At 44.8% G+C, this 21,293-nt stretch overlaps 1 protein-coding gene across 3 annotated transcripts in view; it reads left to right on the top strand.

Moving 5' to 3' along the window:
• Window positions 1-21,293, top strand: part of MTHFD1L (methylenetetrahydrofolate dehydrogenase (NADP+ dependent) 1 like) — a 186,457-nt gene that overhangs the window by 40,818 nt on the left and 124,346 nt on the right. For 2 of the 3 annotated variants that reach the window (XM_032338740.1, XM_032338741.1), the window contains exons 11-17: window positions 599-772; window positions 7,943-8,079; window positions 9,562-9,608; window positions 14,053-14,160; window positions 15,016-15,090; window positions 16,365-16,467; window positions 20,922-20,998. In XM_032338740.1, the coding sequence (XP_032194631.1) occupies window positions 599-772; window positions 7,943-8,079; window positions 9,562-9,608; window positions 14,053-14,160; window positions 15,016-15,090; window positions 16,365-16,467; window positions 20,922-20,998 (721 nt within the window). Of the gene's footprint in view, window positions 1-598; window positions 773-7,942; window positions 8,080-9,561; window positions 9,609-14,052; window positions 14,161-15,015; window positions 15,095-16,364; window positions 16,468-20,921; window positions 20,999-21,293 lie in introns of those variants that run through there. The other variant, XR_004284763.1, reaches the window with a different exon arrangement.

The raw sequence follows: 21,293 nt of genomic DNA, 5'->3' as shown, positions 1-21,293 counted from the left end.
TTGCGAGGAAAGTAGAATCAACGATTTGCCCAGTGACACTCGGGTGTTCCTGAACTTTCATGTATTTGAAGTTGAGCTTCGAGCACTAGGTCCTTTTATGGACGGTTATGCAATTAATAAAAGATTTTGAAATATGATTTTTGGATTCAATTTAGGAAAAAGAGAGGGAAAAGCGTGGACCCTGATGAAACAAAATAGCATTTCCCCATTTCTGAATAGCCAAGAGACACATGGGGCCAGCCCAGGGAGAGCATTATGCAATGACCCATGTATTCACAGTTAGCCAAGATGGTGGCGACCTGCAGAGAGCACTGTACTCTACAATGAATGTACCTCTCACCTGTCGTATGGGCGTGCTCTGTACCTGGGCAGAGTTCTGCCATCCTCATGAGTTTGAGTTGCTTCCCTAAAGAAATGTACCTTTTTTTAAAAAATGCACATTAATTATTAGCATTTGTGCCTACTGCTGCTTGGGAGACAGGAACACAAAGCAATTGCCTTGGTTGACTTGTTGGCATGATGTACGGCTGTTTTTACTCTAGCGGTGACCACCTAAGCTGAGGAGACTCTCGCCTCTCGTGTGTTTTCCCCCCCGCAGTGATCTTGAGATTTCAAGAGCACAGACTCCAAAAGCCGTGGACGTCCTTGCCAAGGAGATAGGATTGCTTGCAGATGAAATTGAAATCTATGGCAAAAGCAAAGCCAAAGTACGTTTGTCCCTGCTGGAAAGGTTAAAGGATCAAGCAGATGGAAAATATGTTTTAGTAGCTGGGTAAGAAACTACTTCTAAAATTTAATTGACAAAGAAGGCATGTTTATAAAACTCTCTCCCCTATTTCTGTCTGTTATCCCACTACTCACATCCGTCCTTTTCTCAGACTTGACATGTTTGTCCATTTCACTTGGCATTCCTTCATTTGACATGAGGTAAGTTTTCGTTTTCAGTGCAAAACAGATTAGTCTCCTCCACAAAACATAAAGTGTAACGAGTTCCTCATCCAGTATTTTATTTTATTTTTGTTTCTCATATTATGTTTTGATCACCCTTGTTCTGTCTTAGATTTTTCATTTAGTTTCTTGGTGATAAAAATCAAAATAAGAACCAAAAGTAAAATATTTTGAACTGAGCAGGGGGCAGTTTGTGTTCTACTCAGAAGTAAGATCTTAATGGAAAATGTACAGATAATTGTGTGAAACTTAACATTTTCCTGTTAATATCCTTAATATTTATTTATGTATTTGCATTATAAAAGTTCATCATTTCTCTTTTCTTACATTTTAAAATTAATGTTGGGCCATTTTCATTTGTGTTGGTCATTTTATAAATGATAAATGCAGGGTTTTTGTGAAAGGGAGTGTTTATTTTCCCTCTTTTTTAAAAAAGAAATATGTTCACGGGCTGAAAACTGATGGAAAACAAGGGATTTAAAACAGTTTTTCAATGTGACCTGAGGGAACATCAGGAGACCATATAAATTCCTTTCTTGTCTTGAAATTTCATTGCAGTGACTTACTGATGATCTATAGGCCAAGGCTTAAGGCCCCAAAACCTGTTTACAGAGAGACGTCTCTTACGACTAGACTTGACTCTCGGTTAACTTTATTTTTACGTGTTTTATTATTAACGTAAATCCCTTGTTTCTTTTTCTCGTTTTAAAGTCACGCATACTCATCACGGTATTCCAAAATGCAGAAAAGTTCAACAAGAAAGTAAACATGGCACATCCTCCCACCCCGAGGAAGGGGCTGGTAACCTTTGAAACCATCTTGACGTAGGGAGTCTTATAAATGAGATCATCTTCCTGGTGTTGCTCCGTAGCAGCAAGATTAGTCAGCAGCGTGTCGTGTGCCCGGCTCCCTCCGCGGGGGTCAGTGTCGCGCTGGGCGGTCATTTTGCATGACTGCGTATCATTCCAGTGCTCCCAGCCTAGATTCTGGGGGATAGGGGTGGGATGATGGTGGATGCCATTTCACACGTCTTCCCAGCACCAGGAAGCCCCGGGTGGCCCAGTGGCCAAAAGTTCAGCATGCTTCTCATTCTTCAAGGATATTCAAGCCAAAAACTGATTTGAAAATACCGTAAAGATGTGGCACAGTTTATTTAACCAACTCTCTGTTGGGCACTCAAATTACTTCCCGTGTTTGGCCACTATAAACGGTGCTAAAATCAACAGCCCTGCCTGTGCTCACTTCTTCACTTGCTCAGTGACCCTCTTAGGGAAAATCGCTAGAGGTTTTAAATTCAGTGTTTTAAAGCTACAAATAAAGCCACAATCCATAATTTCACCTCTAACAGCTAAATAATTTGTTCATATTTCTTTCCCTCCCCTCCTCCCTTCTCTTTCTCCAGCTCCTCTGCCCCTCTTTGGAAGAGCTCTCAGGGTCCCTTAGTGGCTGTGGTTTTAAGGAATTCATACCTTGCCTGTGGTTTAAACCTCCCTAAACTTCCAGGCTCACAATGTTGGACTCCCAGTCCTGCTGGGGTCCTTTCCAACCTAGGACCCCACCCCTAACGTCTCTGTAGCTGAGCTGCAGGAAAGCTTCCTGCTGAGAGGAAATGGCCTCACCTATAGGCAACTCTGGGGCCAGATGTGTGAACGGAGCCAGCTGACTTGGGGAGTAGGTTGGGGATCCCCTGGGTCCCAGGGTTTGGAGCACACATGGAGTCAGTGTTGCTTTTCTGGAACGTGCTTGATACAAGTTTATTTTCAGAAATAAGCTCGGGGACATTCAGAACTTCAAAAGTAAATTTAGTGATTTATCCACAAATTTGCTTCCCGTTTTCCAGGCTCTAAGTGATTTTGGTAGATGGATTTGCTGGTTTTCTCCCCCTGTTTAACGTGGGAAGATCTGGGGCGCCTGGGTGGCTCAGTGGGTTAAGCCACTGCCTTCTGCTCAGGTCATAATCTCAGGGTCCTGGGATCGAGTCCCGCATCAGGCTCTCTGCTCTATCTCTCTCTGTGCCTGCCTCTCTCTGTCCACTTGTGATCTCTCTGTGTCAAATAAATAAATAAAATCTTAAAAAAAAAAAAAAGTGGGAAGATCTAAGGAAAAGTCAGGAGGATGTACTCTCCATTTACCAAGGAAGAATCAAGCAGTAATTTTTCATATGGACTGGCTGTGATTTACTCTTTGGGGTGCTTGTTAGTACTGGAAATAAGAACACAGATCTGTATGTGACCCTGCCCTTAGCTGGGAACACAGAAGTGATATTTCTAAAATAAAAGCTCTGACGGTATTGTTATCAGATTCCTACTGTCAAGGGCTGGCCACATGCTAGAGAGTGACAGCCTGGCTTTCCAGGATTAGGGCCGTGTGTGGTTCCATGCCCAGTAGGACATTGCTTCTCGCCTCACCGTGTCTCTTCGCCAGCATTTGTATACGCATCTGAGCTAAAGAAGCCGGGTTGTGGGATCGTCTGTAGACATGAAACGAAACCTGAATTCTCAAGTATGGATTTAACCCCCAGAGCTAAACTGTTCTTTTTCTAAAATTGTGGTGTATGTTCCTTTTAAAACAAAGATCTATGAAGGAACAAAAATTAAATTGTGTTCCTTTCAACTGCATTTAAAAAAAAAAAAAAAAGCTGCACGGGTAGGATTTTGAGATGTACCTCTATCTGCAGGAAAGCCTGAAGGGTTTTAGACAATATGTATCATCACACTGTGTAACCCACACAAACAACCGATGATCTATTTTTTAAGTGTGTTAACTGCCTTTTTATTTTTATTTTTTTATTTTTTTTAAAGATTTTATTTATTTATTTAACAGAGAGAGATCACAAGCAGATGGAGAGGCAGGCAGAGAGAGAGAGAGAGATGGAAGCAGGCTCCCTGCTGAGCAGAGAGCCCGACGCGGGACTCGATCCCAGGACCCTGAGATCATGACCTGAGCCGAAGGCAGCGGCTTAACCCACTGAGCCACCCAGGCGCCCAACTGCCTTTTTAATCTAACCTTTTAGTAGCTGCACATTTGAGATCAGTTTAAAACACCAGGCAATCATTTTATTTATCATCTAAAATGAAAAGTTCATTTGCAATGAAGACGACCTCCATAGTTCTACTTTTGGTCACATCAGTCACAGAAAGCAACGGTTGTCAAACCATTACACACGCTGTTTCTGCTTCAGAAATAGAAAGGACGCCTTTGTTAAATGGACAGTTCTTCCCTTTTCCTGCAAGATCTTTTTTATATTCTGGAAATAATACTAGCTTACACTGTAGAAAATTTAACATAATGAAAAGCAAAAAGGAGAAAACGAAATCTCTCATGACCCGGAAGGGTTAAAAATTTTTATATTTCCTTCCAGAATTTTCTCTCTGTATCTGTCCTTTTTTTTACACCTTGAGATCATGCTGTAAATGCCATTTTGTGTCCTGCTTTTACTCCTGAATACTGTAACATGACTCTTTCCCCAGGCTTTAGCGGAATTCAGATACTCCAGTAATTCCTCAAGAAACCTAAATAATATATTTGTGGTTGTCCTTTTGAACTTATGCATAAATGTGACTTAAACGTGTCAGCGGTAGAATTAAAATGTAAAACCATGGGATTTTAAAAAACCTTCTGTCAATAGCCCCAACGCCGCCCAGATTGATTGTTTTAAAAGCTGTTCTCCTAACCTCAGAGTTTCTCATTCCGGCAGAATCATCTGTGTTCCGTCAGCTGCACATCGCGCCGTATTTGTACCTATACATCACTGTATTGGCTTTGCCTGACAAAATGAAAAGTATTGGGAATTGTTCAGGGAAATAGGCCAAAAGAATCTTAGGGGCCCTTGAGTTTTACATATTTTCCCAGTTACACTAATGAAAAGGAATTTGTTGGAGAGCTCGTCTCAGAATACAGCTGTCGGGCCCTGAATGTGTGTGCGGGCCCGGCCTCCGCGGGCCCCTACCCGTCTCTCTGCAGAAGTTTCTCTGAATTGCTCCGACAGAGCGGTTCAAAAAGAAGCCCACATTTGTCTGCGAACAGACGATTTCACGTTAACGCATAATTAAAATCACTGGCATTGCTTTCTTTCATGTGTCGAATGCCAGGTACCTCATTTCATTTTTTTGTTTTCTTTGAATAGTCCAAACCATTCCTTTTGGTAAGTGTAAAAATAACCTTTACTGACTTTTTAAAGATTTTGCTTTTCTGCCTTGGGTAACTGTTCGAATATCTGTTGAGTTTTTTTGCTACATGCACAACTCGAATGAAACAAAGGTATTTTAGAAGAGACCACCACTGACAGGGCCTTTGAATGGCTCCCATCAGTCAGGTGTGATGGGAAACACTTGTTGTCAGGCATAAGAGCCTTTAAAAACTTCACAGTCAGGAAGTTGCCTGGGGTGAGTGATACATATTCTTATGCTGCTTGACATGTAGTTTTGGAGCTCCTGGTTAGACCCGTGGTTCATGACAATAGTACTGTCCTAGATTCTTCCTTTTGAGACCCTTGCCCGGTTTTACCACTACAGTCTGCATACGCAGTCTCTTTGACCGTGGAGTAAGGGGTAAACTTCTTGTTTCTTTGTGTCTAAACTCTCACAGAGTACTTCAATACAGTGTCACTGTAGTCGACAGTAAACATACTTAGAAACATGTCTTGGAAAAGACATCCTTGCTTTGTCCAGCGTTTTTTGCTCACGTGTGCAAATGAAACGCAATGAAAATGGCCATTGTCCTTCACCTCAACGAGCTTGTGGGCTGGTGGGCAAAATGGCCGCCTCAGGAAGCGCCTAACAATCCCCTCAGAAACGTTACATAATAAATACACAGTAAATGCTGTGGGATAGAGAGGAACAGATAAGCTACAGGGAGACCTTGAGGAAGAGAATAAACAGAAACCACAGTCGCCTCTCCATAAACTCTGAGCTCTTACAGAAAAAAGAAATTCCGTGCTCATTGTTTTTCCGACTCAGCTTGATAATCTGGAGTCAGAGTTAAGGATAGTGGGATAACAATTAAACCCAAGTCTGATATCAAGTGTAGGAATGAGGTAAAATAAAATTTTTATTGTAGCTCTCCTTTTATTGCTCCCAATAAATACTTCCTGCTTTTTGATTTTCCTGAATTGTATTAGTTGGCAGAAAGCTAAGCGGTCCTGTGTTTCTAATTAAGAATTTGGATGGTTCGCTGGAGTTTTGAGGAGGTCATCTCTGGGTGTGTCTGCCTTGGGCCGTCTCCAGCAGCGATGTTAGCCCATCCTTGGGAATGGAATTGTAATTCTTCATGTGACACGCTCAAGTAAACCACCTCTTCCTTTGCAAACAGTAGATGCTCAGTACAGTACTTAATCCGCCCTATCCTTGATTCCGAGTTTGTTTGGTTTTTTCAGGCTATCACAAGATTGTGATGCCTTTGGCTGACCAACGGCTTCTATTGTTGTTGTACCAAGAAAACAGAAAGTTGACTCAAAGCGTAAACACTTGTAACTGCGTCTTCATGGTGACCGAGTATCATGTGGCTTGAAAGGTTTAAAGTTTACTTCACCAAGTGTGTTTGGCTTGGTGCCCCAGCTCCCTACCAGTGACCCTGTTGCTAGGGACGGTGATGGCTGCCGGGCCCTCACTCGGCGTCAGACATCTCTGCGTCTCTGTGGTGTGTGATTCTGTGCAGACTTCCGTGGTTCCCTTCAGAGACCCTGTCACACCCTGCCTCATCCTCAAGATTTCTCACTTCTGTCCCTTCCAAGTTTCCTTTTGCTTTTTCTGACTATTCATTAAGAGAACGTGTTCTGGACGATTCTGTCCTCTTTGTCCTGTGGTTACTCTCACTGAGTGATCTTTTCTGTTTCCATGCTTGAAATTGTTAATTAATGGTTAACAGCGGTTAAAAAATTTCTGTCCATAGAAGTGATCTGGAATTGCTTCCATTTCCATAGAAGTAACCTGGGGAAGTCTGGTAGCTTGCCTGGTTTTGATGCCCAGCTCTACTGCTTTCTAATTGTGTGGCCCTAGGCAAATTACTGAACCTTCTTGTGCCTCAGTTTCCTCGTCCATTAAATGAGGATAAAAAAGTACCCAATAAGTGTAAAGCACAGAGCCTCACGTATTAACTACCCCAAACCCACATTCAATTTTATCGGGCTAATGGTTGATTATAATGAGAGATGTCAGCTCTCTGATTATGAGAGATGTCAACTCTCATCTTAGGTATTGCTTTCTCTCTGAAGCCTTCCCTGTGCTCCAGGTCTCATCAGACCTGCCTCCTGCCTTGTGCTCTCATAACACAGCCTCATTGCCAAGTTTCTGCCTTACGTGCTTATCATTTTGGTGGACCAATTCTTCCCCAGTATTTGAGGGGCTGTTGGATGAGAAAGGATGGAGTTGAATATGTCTGACTCCGTGAGAAAGGAGCCACAGGAATGCAGACATCTCTCCTTGGGACTATAAACACTATCTGGAAATGAATGGGCTACCATAGAGGTAGCGCGCCTCCATCACTGTTTGTGTTGAAACATGGTAGAGACAAGCCCTGAACAGTAATGTCTAGAAGGAGATAGGTGAGTGGGACGACAGGAGCCTTCCAATCCTAAGAATCTGGCCACAGATCACTGAGAAGGCCTTGTGCCCACATTGAACCCCCAGTAAATGACCCCAGAAGAATGAGTGCCAGATCATCCATCAAAAAGAAATGAGGTCGTCTTCATTATTTAAACCACTTGATGGATAACGCTATGCCGTTTCTTGAAGCTGAGAATGTTATCACTGGTGAATAACTTTTCTTTTTTGGTCTCTTGCTGGAGGTGTGTCTGTATCTTGGCTTTCGCGTAAGCATGGCCTGTATCTTGTGGATAGACTATAAACGTCCTTGAAAATGGAAACGCTTACGTGAATTTTCGGATGACGTGTTCTCTTCCAAATTCTTCTGATTTGGTTCTGGTGCTATAGGTTGATTTTGCATAGGTTGTTCAGGAAGTAGTATGAAATTCACTTTTTTTTCCCCCTCAAACCAGGATCACACCGACCCCTCTCGGGGAAGGGAAAAGCACCGTGACAGTTGGGCTCGTACAGGCACTGACTGCACACCTGAACATCAACTCCTTTGCCTGCCTCAGGCAGCCTTCTCAAGGACCAACTTTTGGAGTTAAAGGTACGTGATTTAACAACTGGTACATTTTTCAGGGCAAAATTTGAGGCAGAGAAAAGTTTTAAAAGAACGTTATCAACAGGGAGTTAAGACTTGGAGGAACTGGTACATACCATCCCCATGTGCACCCCCCTCACACACTCAGGATGTGGTGGTCACCCCAAGATGCCCCCCACTGCAGAGGGGGCTGCAGTGTGTGGGGAGGGGGTTCAGCCACACCCCCAGGGGAAGCCCATTTCCCTGGTTCCCTGGAGCAGTCGCTGGGCCTGTGCTCACCACTCCAGCCTTGGGCGGAAGCCATCGTGCTCATCAGGACCTTCTTTGCCAAGCAAGCCCCTTTGTGATTCTGCCTCTCCTATTGGCGTTTTATCATCCCTGCCACGGAGAAAGGCCTTTCCCTCTAAACAGTCAGAGAGCCTTTCATTTGGGCCCGAGGGCTCATCCCGTCAAAGTTGTTGTCAGGCCTGCCGTGCTCTGGAAGCTGATGGGCCATGGACGGAGCTGCAGGGAAATTTCTGTCTGGCTGTGCAGGGCCCACATCAGGCACGGGCACACTCCCTACTCCCTCTCCGCTGACTGGCCATGACGTCATTCTTCAGCTCACATTACAACAGCCTTTCCTGCTGCGATTACTATTGGTTCTTGGCACCAGTGGTGGTTGTTCGCAGGATGATGTTTATGTTACCATCACAGCCGTTAATAAGTCCTAGCTCGTGAAGTACCGATAACTCATAGGATGTCAGACATGATGCAGCGGAACGAACACTAAACTCAGAGCAAGAAGGCTGTGGTTTTATCCGTGCCGTGTCGCTTACTTCTGTGTGACGCTGTGTTTGCTGGTTGTCACCTCTCTGAGCCACATCTGTGATTACGCAAAGTGGCTGATAGTATCTGGCTTGCTGAGTTGCGAGGGCCGAGTGAGATAGCGTATAAAACACATGGTACACTGTGAAATGATAGGACACGGAAGATACCACTCTTGCTTAAAGAAAACGAAATCTTTTTAATGTAGTAACTTTACTATTTTGAGCGATAATCAGCACACCAGACCTTACATATGATTATCTAAAATCACTTGCCTGAATTTTACCATGTGTTAGTCTGAGTTCACCAGATGGGCTTTTTTGAACCAAGTTTTTTGATACTTCAAGCATGTGCAATTTAGATAACACATTCTTAGATCTAAGAATAAATGAATAAAATAATCTCGTGTTGGCTGTAATGACCTTTGCTATATTATTTTTACTTTTTTTTTTAAACCAAGACACTGAAGTCCTTCCATCGCACAGTTGGACAGAGTTGGGACTTTTCCCCCCTTTTTTGTTCTGCTTTGAGAGGCAGTTAATGTTTTTTACCACCTGTTATTTCATCTTGGGGGTGCTGGCCTTTCTGCTGGGTTGGGGGAGCTGTGACCCTAGGGCTCTGATCATCCTGCATGGCCTTAGTTGGTGACAGATTTCAAACAATACCTTCTCTGTCCTACAGGGGGCGCTGCAGGCGGTGGATATGCCCAGGTCATCCCCATGGAGGAGGTAAGATCTCCGGAAAAAGGTGTCCTGTGTCACTGTTTTTCCTTCCTGGAACTTTTTGCTGGGCCGCATAAGCCCAGGCCCAGTCCTTGATCCTCAGTCCCAGAATCCTAAAGGCTCTGCCGACCAAAACCATTTGCATGACATACAGTGGCAAAACCTGACATTGATGGTTCTGAGCCATTCATGTCTATGCAGTTTGCTGTAAATATTCATATATTTTGCTGCAGATTTGATTCACGGATGCAGACCTAAACCCTGCTTGGGGCGTGTTATTAAAAAACTAGAGGTATATCACACTGTTTCTAAATGACCAAAAATTCCAAATTCCAAACTCCATGTGGCTCCAAAGGCTTCTGAAGAAGGCAGTGGAGACCTAGCTCCCCATCAGTTGTCAGCTATACGTCCCAGTCAGGAGGACTTGGACTCCTCCCTTGGGCAAAGTGAAGCTCCAAAACAGTTCCAAAGAGGGGTGCCTGGGTGGCTCAGATGGGTAAGCCTCTGCCTTCGGCTCAGGTTATGAACCTGGGGTCCTGGGATCGAGTCCAGCATTGGGCTCCGTGCTCAGAGGGGAGTCTACTTCTCCCTCTCCCTCTGCCTGCTTCTCCCTCTGCTTGTGCTCTCTATCTCTCTATTAAATGAACATATTTTTTAAAAAATCTTTACTTAAAAAAAAAAAAGTAGTTCCTTAGAAAAATGGGCAAAAAATGCCAAAGGTGTCCATTCTTATTTCTGCAAGAAGTCCTACCCCCACACCACCACCCCCTTGTCCCCTGCATCTGACCATCTGAGCAGGCCTCGTCACTTCTCTGTGCATCAGCCTCTTACTTCTGGTCCCAAGAAATCTTTCCAAAACCAAGTCTGATGTACTTGTTCAGTGCATCTCTGTGGTGACCCCCTCACCGTCCGTGCCGGGTGGCATGGCAGGTCCTTGTGTGCTCCAGGCTCCCTGCCTCAGGTCCCCACGGGCCGCCCGCCCTTTCCCCACCTCCTCAGACTCCCTGCCAACTCCTGGCCTCTCATCTCTTGATTCCAAGCCTGGAGCGTTCTTCCTTTCCTGTTGTGCCCTCCCTGCCTGTCCTTCTCTAAGTTTTGTTCCACCCCCCCCGCCCGGATCCCCTCAGATTCTGTTTCTCTCATCTGGTTCGGTAGCCTTGGGTATGTTAGAGGCCACAGACCCGGCACGCAGCCCAGCGCCCAGCACACAGCAGAGGCTCCCTGGGAAGTGTGTGTTGGTTCCGTTGGATGAATAGGAAAGGTGTTTCCCTATGGAGGCCTGAGTGTCAGGGAAGCTACAAAGGCAGTCTGGACACTTTTTGAGTATTGGGGGTGGGGTGAGAGAGAATAGTGCAGGGCATTGCTGAAAAGATAGCCCCAAGCCTCCCATCTGAACGGGGATGAGTAATATTCACAAGCCAGGAAGAGCCAGAGCCAGGAGGCCAGGTCGGGGATCTGGAGTACAAGGATCATGCCCAGGGGAATGGCTCGGGGATTTCTGTGCAAATATTCAGAAGGCATTGGTGTCCTGCAGTCACATGGCATCAGCTGCATGGCTCAGACTTGGGGCAGACTTAAGGCATATGATAGTTGTAACTGCCTTGTGATCATTAGGTGAGCCAGAAACAATCAGGCAGCTTGTTCCTTGAATTCAAAGACCTCCCGTATCTCGTTCATCTCTTGGTCTCCCCAGCTCTGAGCACGATGCCCAGCCCTCAGACCATGTTTGTTGACCGAGTGCATGAATGAATACACAGTGTGCCGGAAGAACCTTAATTAACAGTCATGGGGAAATGTTTGAATAAATTCCAGATGGGTTGAAGAATTGAAAGTGAAAATACTGAGACTAGAAGCATATGATGGAGCCAGGATTGTGAGGCTGGGGGAAGCATCCCAGGCAGTGGGACCTGCTCAGAGGACAGCACTGAGGCAGAAGGCATTGGTTCTCTTTAGGAACAAGAGGGCATCAGTTTGTGTCTGTGGGCCAGCAGGGGTGGGGGGAGTGAGGTGTAAAAACGGGCGGGGGCCAGCTCTTTCAGGCTATGAAGTTCATGACCAAGAGCCTGGATATTATTGGAATATCATTGTCCGCCATTAAAGGAATCTTGACAAAGTAATAATATGATATAAATTGAGTTTTATAAAAATCCTTCTGGCTTCTGTGCAGAGAATAGACTGCCAGGAGTCCAGAGTGGATGCTAGGAGTCTAGAAGGAGAACCAGAGGAAAGATGGTGGTGTGGCCCAAGGTGGTGGCATTGAGGATGGAGAAAGGTTGACAGTGATGGAAGATGTGTTTCCTCAATTTGCAGAATTAGATGAGGGGCATGAGGAAAGGGGAGACATCCAGGATAGCGAGCTGAGCAACCCCACAGTCCCTTTAATGGAGGATGGAGGCGGGGGTGCCTGTGTGGCTCAGTCTGTTAAGTGTCCAGTTCTTGATCTTGGCTCAGGTCTTGATCTCAGGGTTATGAGTTCAAGCCCCACATTGGGCTCCATGCTTTGTGTGGAGCTTATTTAAAAAAAAAAAAAAAAAAAAAAAAGGATCAGAAATGGAGGATGGGGGGCCGGGGTAATGGCCATGTGGCTAGAGCTGTGGGGGCCAAGGGGTTGTGGTCAGAAGAAGAGAGACCTGTTTGGGGCCAGTGGACACCCCAACGGATATCAAATAGGCAAAAGGAAAGAAAAACAAGCCAGTTTTAATTTTAACACGGGGAAAGGATTCAATAGAAACATCAGAAAAGGTCAACGAACCAGTCGTTGTTTGTTTTCAGTGATAATTAAATTAATCTACATTAAAACTACTAGCAGTTATTTGACTTACCAAATTGGCAGTGGATTTTTTTTAATAATAATAGTACTAAATATTAGCAGTGAGAGATTGACATATACTGCTGGGAAGCATATGTTGGTAAAATTTTCCTGGAGGGCAAGTTAAAAAAAAGTATCAAGTGCCTTTAAAACAGTATCATAGCTTCTGGCCTAGTTTATCCTAAGCAAAAACTGGCTGTGTATGCAAAGATATAATTTTAAACTATTTTCCCATGAGACAGTCTTAAATGTCTTCTAATAGGATAGCACACTAACTATATTTTGAAGACTATTTAATGATGTAAAAATGCTAGTAATATTAACACTGAGTATAAAAGGTAAAGTGGGGGCGTCTGGGTGGCTCAGTGGGTTAAAGCCTCTGCCTTCGGCTCAGGTCATGATCCCAGGGTCCTGGGATCGAGTCCCGCATCGGGCTCTCTGCTCAGCAGGGAGCCTGCTTCTTCCTCTCTCTCTCTCTCTGCCTGCCTCTCTGCCTACTTGTGATCTCTGTCAAATAAATAAGTAAAATCTTTTAAAAAATAAAATAAATAAAAGCTAAGGTGTAGGGGAGCCTCGCTGGCTAAGTCTGTTGAGTGTCTGACTCTTGATTTCAGTTCAGGTTTTGATCTCGTGGTTATTAGTTTGAGCCCTGTCTTGGGCTCTGCACTAAGTATGGAACCTACTTAAAAAAAAAAAAACAAGGTGTAAACTATTTTGGTGTTATGATCTTGATATTAAAAATTATAAATTTTATAAAATACACATATGTAATTTTTCATATTTTGTACTTATCATATACTTTATGTTATAAAAAGAGGTTTTTACTGATCAACTGGTGTTTTGGGCATGGTACTTCAATTCTTTCAGAAAGCGGTTTTGATGGTATTATCAAGATTTTTAATCCAGGAACCACATTGCTGGAAATATATGGCTTATTAGCAGCTAATTAAAAAAATTATTTGCATGTATTCTTTTTAATTGTAGCCTTCTTTGCAAAAGTGAAAATTGGGTTGCAATTTAAATATCTAGACATAAGAAACTGAAAACTTTTGGAACATCTGTTCCCTTATATAGACTCTGTGAACTGTAACTACATATAAACAAGATTATTACATTAAAACACATAGAGTAATAAGTTCCTTAAATGAAAAGTTACCAAATGTGTTGTAAGTATGCCCAGTCTACAAATAATAAACATGCATGCACTTAAGACCAGAATGAAAATAACAGAATAGAGTCTTGAGGGTGATACCATTTTTTTTTACTTCTCAGACTTTCTGTCATATATTATTCTTTTCTTACTGTTTATTTTATTCTCTGCCTCATTTTAAAGTATATTCGATGTGACATTATTTTCTAAATCATGAAAACAAGGAAACTGATTATTAAGGCCATCAGAATGTCTCACCCTTAACCCAAGAACAAAAGACGAAAGACTTGGTGGTGACCCATTCGGCTTAAGAGTTCTTTGTTGTCAAGTGGAAAACTCTGACATTGATTTTTTGATTTAGGCTGTTTTGTGGACTTAGCTCATGATAAGGCTGTGTGTAATTAGTGCAATAGTTTATTTATTCAGAAAGCCCTGGAACACTGCCGTGCTTGTCTGAGACCAGTAGAAAGATGTTTTCATGTCATTCACAGTTCAACCTTCACTTGACCGGGGACATCCACGCCATCACTGCTGCCAATAACCTCCTGGCCGCCGCTATTGACACGAGGATTTTACATGAAAACACTCAAACCGATAAGGTGAGAAAGTTTCCTTGCTGGCCCTTTTGGGCATCTTATCCTGGGATTTCCAGAGTCTTAAGGAGTTTGTGAGAAAACTTTGGAGTCTGTAAACTGTCTGAAATTATATAAAACATTTTGTGAAGTCTACATGTCCTTATTTCTTGGGGAGAAGATCCATGCTTTGGTCGGCTTCTCAAATGAGTTTATGACCCCTGCTGTGTTGTTAGGTGAATTATGTTAGTTGTATGTTGAAACAGGACTTTCAGTTTTAAAGGCAGTTGATAGACCAGTTCTCTTCATTCTGTTCAAAGGTCCAGTCCCTGGTCTGTACTAAAAGGATTAGAAAGTTATCTTTTATACTGTCATGTTACATGTAGCCATTCTAGATGTGCTTTGAAAGGGATTAGACCCCCTTATTGGGCTTCAGGTGCACACAGCTGATGTAAACAAACACCTGATGGGGATAGAGTACTAGGTGCTAATTGTTCATAGATAGAGGACATGGATAAAAGTGGGATTTTCTGGCATATTTACAAGGGTCTTGACTTCCTCCAATCAAAGTAATCCCTTGTGAGTTTTGGAAACCAAATATAGATAAATATTAATATGGTGGTTGTGAGGCTATGTAGATAAAGAAATATTTATATTTATGCAAAGTCTTTGCAATGTGCCTTATTTCAGATCTAGTCAGATTTATTAAAACAATAGAACTTAAGGCTGCATGGTTTATATTAGCCAAGAATTTTAATAGGGTCTCTAATCTAAACAGTTTGGTCATAAATGTAATGAACTTTGTCATATCCTGTGAATTATCCAAGCTCATAGTTGGCTCTTAAGTTTTTGCGGGGTTTTATTTTTGTTTTGTGTTTTTAGGCGCTGTATAATCGACTCGTTCCTTCGGTGAATGGTGTTCGACAGTTTTCAAGCATTCAGCTTGCTCGGCTGAAAGTAAGTTTGCACTTCCTGGCTCTTCCAGAAGAAAATAATCCTGGAGACAAGTCAGAAAGATGATCAAAACCAGCAATTTTGAACTTGATTTGATCTTTGGTTTTCAGACACTCTTTGAGGTGTTAAAGTCTAGAGACAGACCAACGTAACAGAGAGAAGAGAACCAGAAACCTCAGACCTGATTATACCAAAGAGCTGGTGGACAGACTAGTTCCCCTTTTGAGGTCTCTGTTCCTTCCACTATCAACTGAGAGGACTGCTTTGTAAACCTAGCATACCTAGTCCACTGACAAATCGAATTTCTGAGAGCCCTTCTCTTTCATGAATTTTCTTCAATTTCTAGGAAATAAGATACATTTTCCCTGATGATACATTTTCAGAGAAAATGTCAGGTTTTATGCAGGAAGATGCTAACTGAGATTGTACTAGTTAAAGCAATCTTAATTCTCACCCATATTATCATTTCCTAGTTCTGTTTGCTGCTGTCCTACTTATCACAGTGTTTCCCCCTTGCTCTTTTCAGAGACTGAAAACTAACTTTAATGGTAAAATTGGCAGCCGCTGATGGGCAATCATGGATTTTAAAAACTCACCATCCTGCCTCCGAACCAGGTTTAGTGTGTTGAGAACATGTGCGCTGGACTGACCCCAGCAGCCACAACATGGGGGTCATTCCTGTTGGCATTCATGCTTTCAGATTATTTTCTTATGCTTCATCAGGAGCTTTCAGAACATGTTTCCTTTACAGAAATGAATGCACTCAGAGTTTTAATGACATTTTTTTCACAGTGTACTAGAGATAACTTGTTTTTTAAGAAACGGGCATCACCTTGACTTGATTTATTGGTATTGGTGTTTGAAAGAAGAGCTAATGAACCAGAACGGGGGGGCAGACAGACAGCAGCCGATGTCCCTTCTGCGTGGAGGACACGTGGCCACGTCGCCCAGTCCTGATAGTCTCGGGCCCAGACAGCAGCAAGTTGTGTTCTCTGTCCGCCCAGCCACGCCTGATTTCAGTGTCATTTAGGGTGTATTACATATATCTGTGTCTTGCATTTCAGGGATATTTGGGTATTTGTTTAGGAATTGGTCTTACCTACAAGTTATTGTAAGTTCAGTGTAGTTTCAGGTTTTTTTGTTTTGTTTCTAGTTCAGTGTAGTTCTAAAAAGACTTCCGAGCCATGGAGGAAATAAAATAACAGGGATCATTTGGGGTACGTTTTGCTTTCTCTTCCTTGCTAAAATCGATCACATTTTTCCCCCTTCATCGTTAGAAACTGGGAATAAATAAGACTGATCCCAACTCCCTGACGGAAGAGGAAATCGGGAAATTCGCCCGTCTCAACATCGACCCCTCCACCATCACGTGGCAGAGAGGTAGGCGCTGCCTGTGGGCTCGGGGGTGACAGTTGTCCAGTTGCAGCCGTGAAATCGCTTTCCCAAGTACCCGGTCTCACGTCTTCCCCTCGCCCTCCCAGCGTGGGATCCGGAATCCCTCTGTGGGATTCAAGAACGGTCATTGCCCGTTCACTCACCGTCGCCTCCCATGTAGGAGGCAGAATCACTCCCCCTCTGGAGCCCGCTGCTCCTCCCAGGCTTTGTCCCATTCACTCCCCCAACACACGTCCAGGGAGCGCTACTCCCTTTTCTTCTCCCTGGGTAGTAGCGCCTGAAGCTCAGAGGCTCTTGGGTCAGGAGGTCTGGATGCCTGACCCTTCTGTACGTTCTCCTCAGACCTGCCCCCTCGCTTTCCTCCTTCCTACCCACTCCCAGAACCTCTTTTATCAGATGCCTGCTTGATTGCTGTGACCTTGTAGTAGATGTTCTTGTGAGCACACGCCCATCTCGCCCGTAGGCAGCTTCAGAACGTAGAGATGTTCTTCTGTCACCCCTTTGCTCAGAAGCCTGCAGTGTGTGTGATAAAATCCCGTGTGGGACACGGAGGCGGCCAGGAAGCTTGGCCTGAAGCATCCCCGCGACGTGGCCCTAAGGGGCTTTTTCCTCTATGTCTGCTTTCCAGACAGCTGGGCTGAACCTCGTCCTTCTGCCTGTCTGCACCCCCCGTCCCCACCCCGTCCCCTTGCCTAGACTCTCCTGGACACAGCCTGGGTCCCCCCTGTCACGAGGGACACAAAGCTTTCCTTCTGAGAATCTGTTCAACCAGTTCGTGAGGAGCCTAGTGTTTCCCCGTAAACTGGGAGATGGAGAGACAAAGACCAGAGGCTGAGTCTTGGCTCCACCGGGGAGGAGCTGTGCAGCTTGTAACAAGCGATTGTCTCCGATTTCTCACCCGTAAAATGGAACAGTGGTTAGCCAAGTCTGCCTGGCTTGGTTCTGCTGCCGCAAGAGAGTGCTTTGCAAACTCAACGGTACTGCCCAAGCCATCAGTAGACGCCATCATGGGAGCCGTAGCAGGAATGTTCGGAGCATTTGTCTCCCAAGCTGAGGGAGAGGAAAGCCATTTTGGAAACTGAAAAAAAATATAGGATATTTTTGTCTACATTTTATAGATTTTTATATAAAAAAAAATACATATATATAATCTATAAAAACTTATAACTTTTTAAATAAAACCTATAGGTCTATAGATTTTGGATCCTGCCAGCTTCGTGTATGTTACAAGTAGCATGTTCCATTTCATTGACTCTTTATTGTGGTGGTAACTTTATATGGATCTAGAATATTCCTTTGTGAATGAACCACAATTTATTATTTAATAGAGAAACGACAGTTGTAATAATGGGTATGAATGTCATCAGCATTTTATTGGGAAGCCTGCTGACTTTTTTTAATAATGGAAATGACAGCTTTTCAAAAGCTATTCCAGATAGACACGAGAATTACGTGATTGTTTAATGGGGTGTCAACAAGCAACCTGGATTGGAGGAGTTTAGAATGACATTTGCTAGGTAGTTTGGCTCTGACTCCCAGGAATTAATATAAAAAATGGAACTCTTTACCAAGTGAATTGAGGACATTTAATGTAGAGTCTTTTTTTTTTTTAAGGCAATATGAGGTTTGACCTAGAAAGAACGTAATCCTCATGATGAGATTAATTTCTTATATGACTTGGGAGACCCTCAGGGATGGTGTGGGGCTGCACACCTCGTCTTGGACTATAGGAATGGTGTGGATTTATGGAAGGACCAGCCTTTCCTTTCGGCCTTTGGAGGAAATGTAACTGGTGTTTCTTTCACCCTGTGTCTCCTCTCAGAAGCTTATAGGCCTCATTGCCTGGCAATAACATGGGACCAGAGCCAATAGACTATTCCAGAAACAATGTAAAAAGAAGGAACAAATAGGGACACCCAGGTGGCTCAATGGGTTAAGCGTCTCCCTTTGGCTCAGGTCATGATCGCAGGGTCCTGAGATCAAGTCCTGCATTGGGCTCCTTGCTCAGTGGGGAGCCTGCTGCTCCCCCTGCTTGTGCTCACTTTCAAAAAAAAAAAAAGAAAGAAAGAAAAAGGAAGGAACAGTAGCCACCAAGTCATTTTGTAGCTCCCAGAGGAGCAAGAGTCCTGCCTCCCCGAGCATGGCCCCTCCCATGTAGGGGACTACAGTCTGCTCTTCTCTCCTGTCTCATTGGTGCATCCACCTCCAGGCCGTTAGATAGCGGTCCCACAGGCCTCAGTCACCCTCAGTGAAGTGACATCAGGTCCTGGTTCCCAGCACACACACCCCCCCCTCAGCAAGCCTTGCAGGGAATCATGACAGCTCCGTCCCCGAAACGAAAACAGTGGCCATGCCCTGACCAAGTGCCGTGACCCACCCAGTATCCCAGCCGCTGTTGTTCAGGAAACCGCTCCACTCGCCGTGGGTGTTCCTCAGAACACAGGCAGCAGAGTAGTGCCTGAGGCCCCCTGCAGACCCACACTCGCCTGCACCTTCAATCTCCCCGTGCGAGTCCGAGCTTCCGATCTGAGATTGACGTCTTGTTCGTCGGGTTCGTGGGACCTGGCACAACACTGACCCTCAGTGACTCTTCTGGAGTGAACACGTGCGTTCCGCCGTCCAGCTTTACCTCTAACATTGAGAGGCCAGAATGAAGCATCACTAACTTAGGGTTCCTTCCTGGTGTCTACCTTGTATGTAGGAATTTAATTTTCCCATCTCTTCTGTGGCCCTGACGCACCCACATGTCTCCCCACCAAGCATCCGGAACCTGCTGGGACCCCGTAACACACGCAGCCTTCCAATGGCCCTGCTTCGAGCGGATCCTGCCAGCCTTTTTTATTTTTTTCTTTTTGGTTGGTTTGTGTTCTCTCTGCTCATAACGGCAGCTGAATTTCCAACGCAAGCATCATACCTGTTTTATGCCAGGATTGCGTATCCCGCACGTCAGAGTGGGAAGTGTTTTTACCGGGACCGGGCCACGGGTCTTGGCGATAAGTACTAGCTAGTGGGAGTTTCAAAAAGCATTTCTTGCTCTATGTAAACTCTGGCTGGACCTTGAAATCATCCAGGCCTGTATGTGTTTGACGTGTGAAGTTTGAGTGTGCGCGTGAGTGTGTTTGCGTATCTGAGTGTGTACATGAGTGTGAGAGATTGGGCGTGTCGCATGGACAGTGGCACCGGCAGTCAGGGAACAATGGGAGGGCAAGGTGGGCAGGCCGGCCGAGGCCTCGTGTGGGAAGGAAAAGCTTGACATTTTTCATCCTAAGATGCTCTCAGTCCCCAAATACAGAATTCTCACCATCAGTATGTCAGGGCCATCTAATGCGTTGTCGCGGCGGGCAGCTTGTTCTTGGAAGCCACGTGAATTACGAGTGAAGCCCGCATCCTTCTCGCTGGTTTCCTGCCATTGTCATTCCGGTTTGCACTCCACAGACCTAGTTTCCACAAACACATGCAAGTCAGTGCCGTTCAGACAAACCAGCGAAAGCCATACAAATTGGTGCCTGCTTTAATCACAGCCAACTTCTTCCCTCCCTCCCCACCTTACTGCTTTATTGTACTGGGGTAAAATAATACATATCATGAGATTTTAACCATTTATGAGTGTAAGATCTGTGGTGTTAAATCTGTTCACTGGGCTTCCGGGGGTTATGCCATCCCCACACTCTACACCTGGAACCTTCCATCATCCCCAAGAAAAACTATGTACCCATTGAACAATAACTCCCCATCTCCCCCCCCCGGCCCCCCACAACCACTGTTCCACGTTCTCGCTCTGTGAGTTTGGTAGTTCACGTCAGTGGGATCATACAACGTTAGTCCTGTTCTCCGGCTGATTTCACGACGCATGCTATTCCCATGTCTGTCCGTGTGGTTGTTCGTTCCCTTGGTTTGGGCTGTGTGATCGTCTGCAGACCACATTTTGTTCACCTGTTCACCTTCTGATGGACACTTGGCTCTTCCACCTTTGGGTGTTGGGAAGGATGCCGAGTGAATGTGAATGCTCGGAGGTGTGTTTGAGTCTCTGCTCTGGGTTCTGCTGGTTGTATACCTAGGATCGTCGTGGCTGCATCCTGCGGTGGTTCCGCGTTGAACGCTTTCAGAACCAAAATTGGCTTCTTCTTGTGACTCAGGTTCAGGGTAAAATGTGACCACATCGGAAATGGGTTTCCTTTACTACCTAGTCAAACACGGCACCCCGCCTTCACCCCCACCCTGACACACCCTATCATATCACCGCCTTTGGTCTTGCTACGGCACTCAGTGCCGCATGGTGTTTTCAGTCTGGTTCTCTGTGTGTTCACTGGGACGTCAGGGACAGCATAGCCAGACCTGCCTCTTGCCCCCCACGGCCTCCTTGGCCCTCACGACAGCTCCAGGTGCACGGGGTGGCTGATCCGTACCTGTGGATTGAAGAAGCTTTATCTCTTTTTCAGTATTGGATACAAATGACCGATTCCTACGAAAAATAACGATTGGGCAGGCCCCCACGGAGAAGGGCTATTCCCGGCAGGTACGTGACCTTTCTGTGTGGGCGTGGCTCCGGTCTTGCTAGTGATGGTTTGCACCAACCCTGACGTGGTTCTCTGCTTCTCCCCTCTCGGTCGTCCACCTACCGTGGCCAGGATGTTCCTCCTCATGTCAAGGTGCTGCTCCCATTCCTCTGCAGGACTGGGAGGGGTGCAGGCGGCAAAACAGCCCCGGTATTTTCTTACTCTCCTTTTCCTGGGTGACTTCAGTGGTAGTTCTGGGAAGAACCACTCACGGTGTCTTTTGAATATAAATTTTTACGTATTTTACTGTAAATC

The sequence above is a fragment of the Mustela erminea genome, chromosome 4 (assembly GCF_009829155.1).
Source record: "Mustela erminea isolate mMusErm1 chromosome 4, mMusErm1.Pri, whole genome shotgun sequence".
Classification (NCBI taxonomy): domain Eukaryota; kingdom Metazoa; phylum Chordata; class Mammalia; order Carnivora; family Mustelidae; genus Mustela; species Mustela erminea.
The sequence above is the reverse complement of the archived record's forward strand: the minus strand, read 5'-3'. Positions and strand labels throughout refer to the sequence as shown.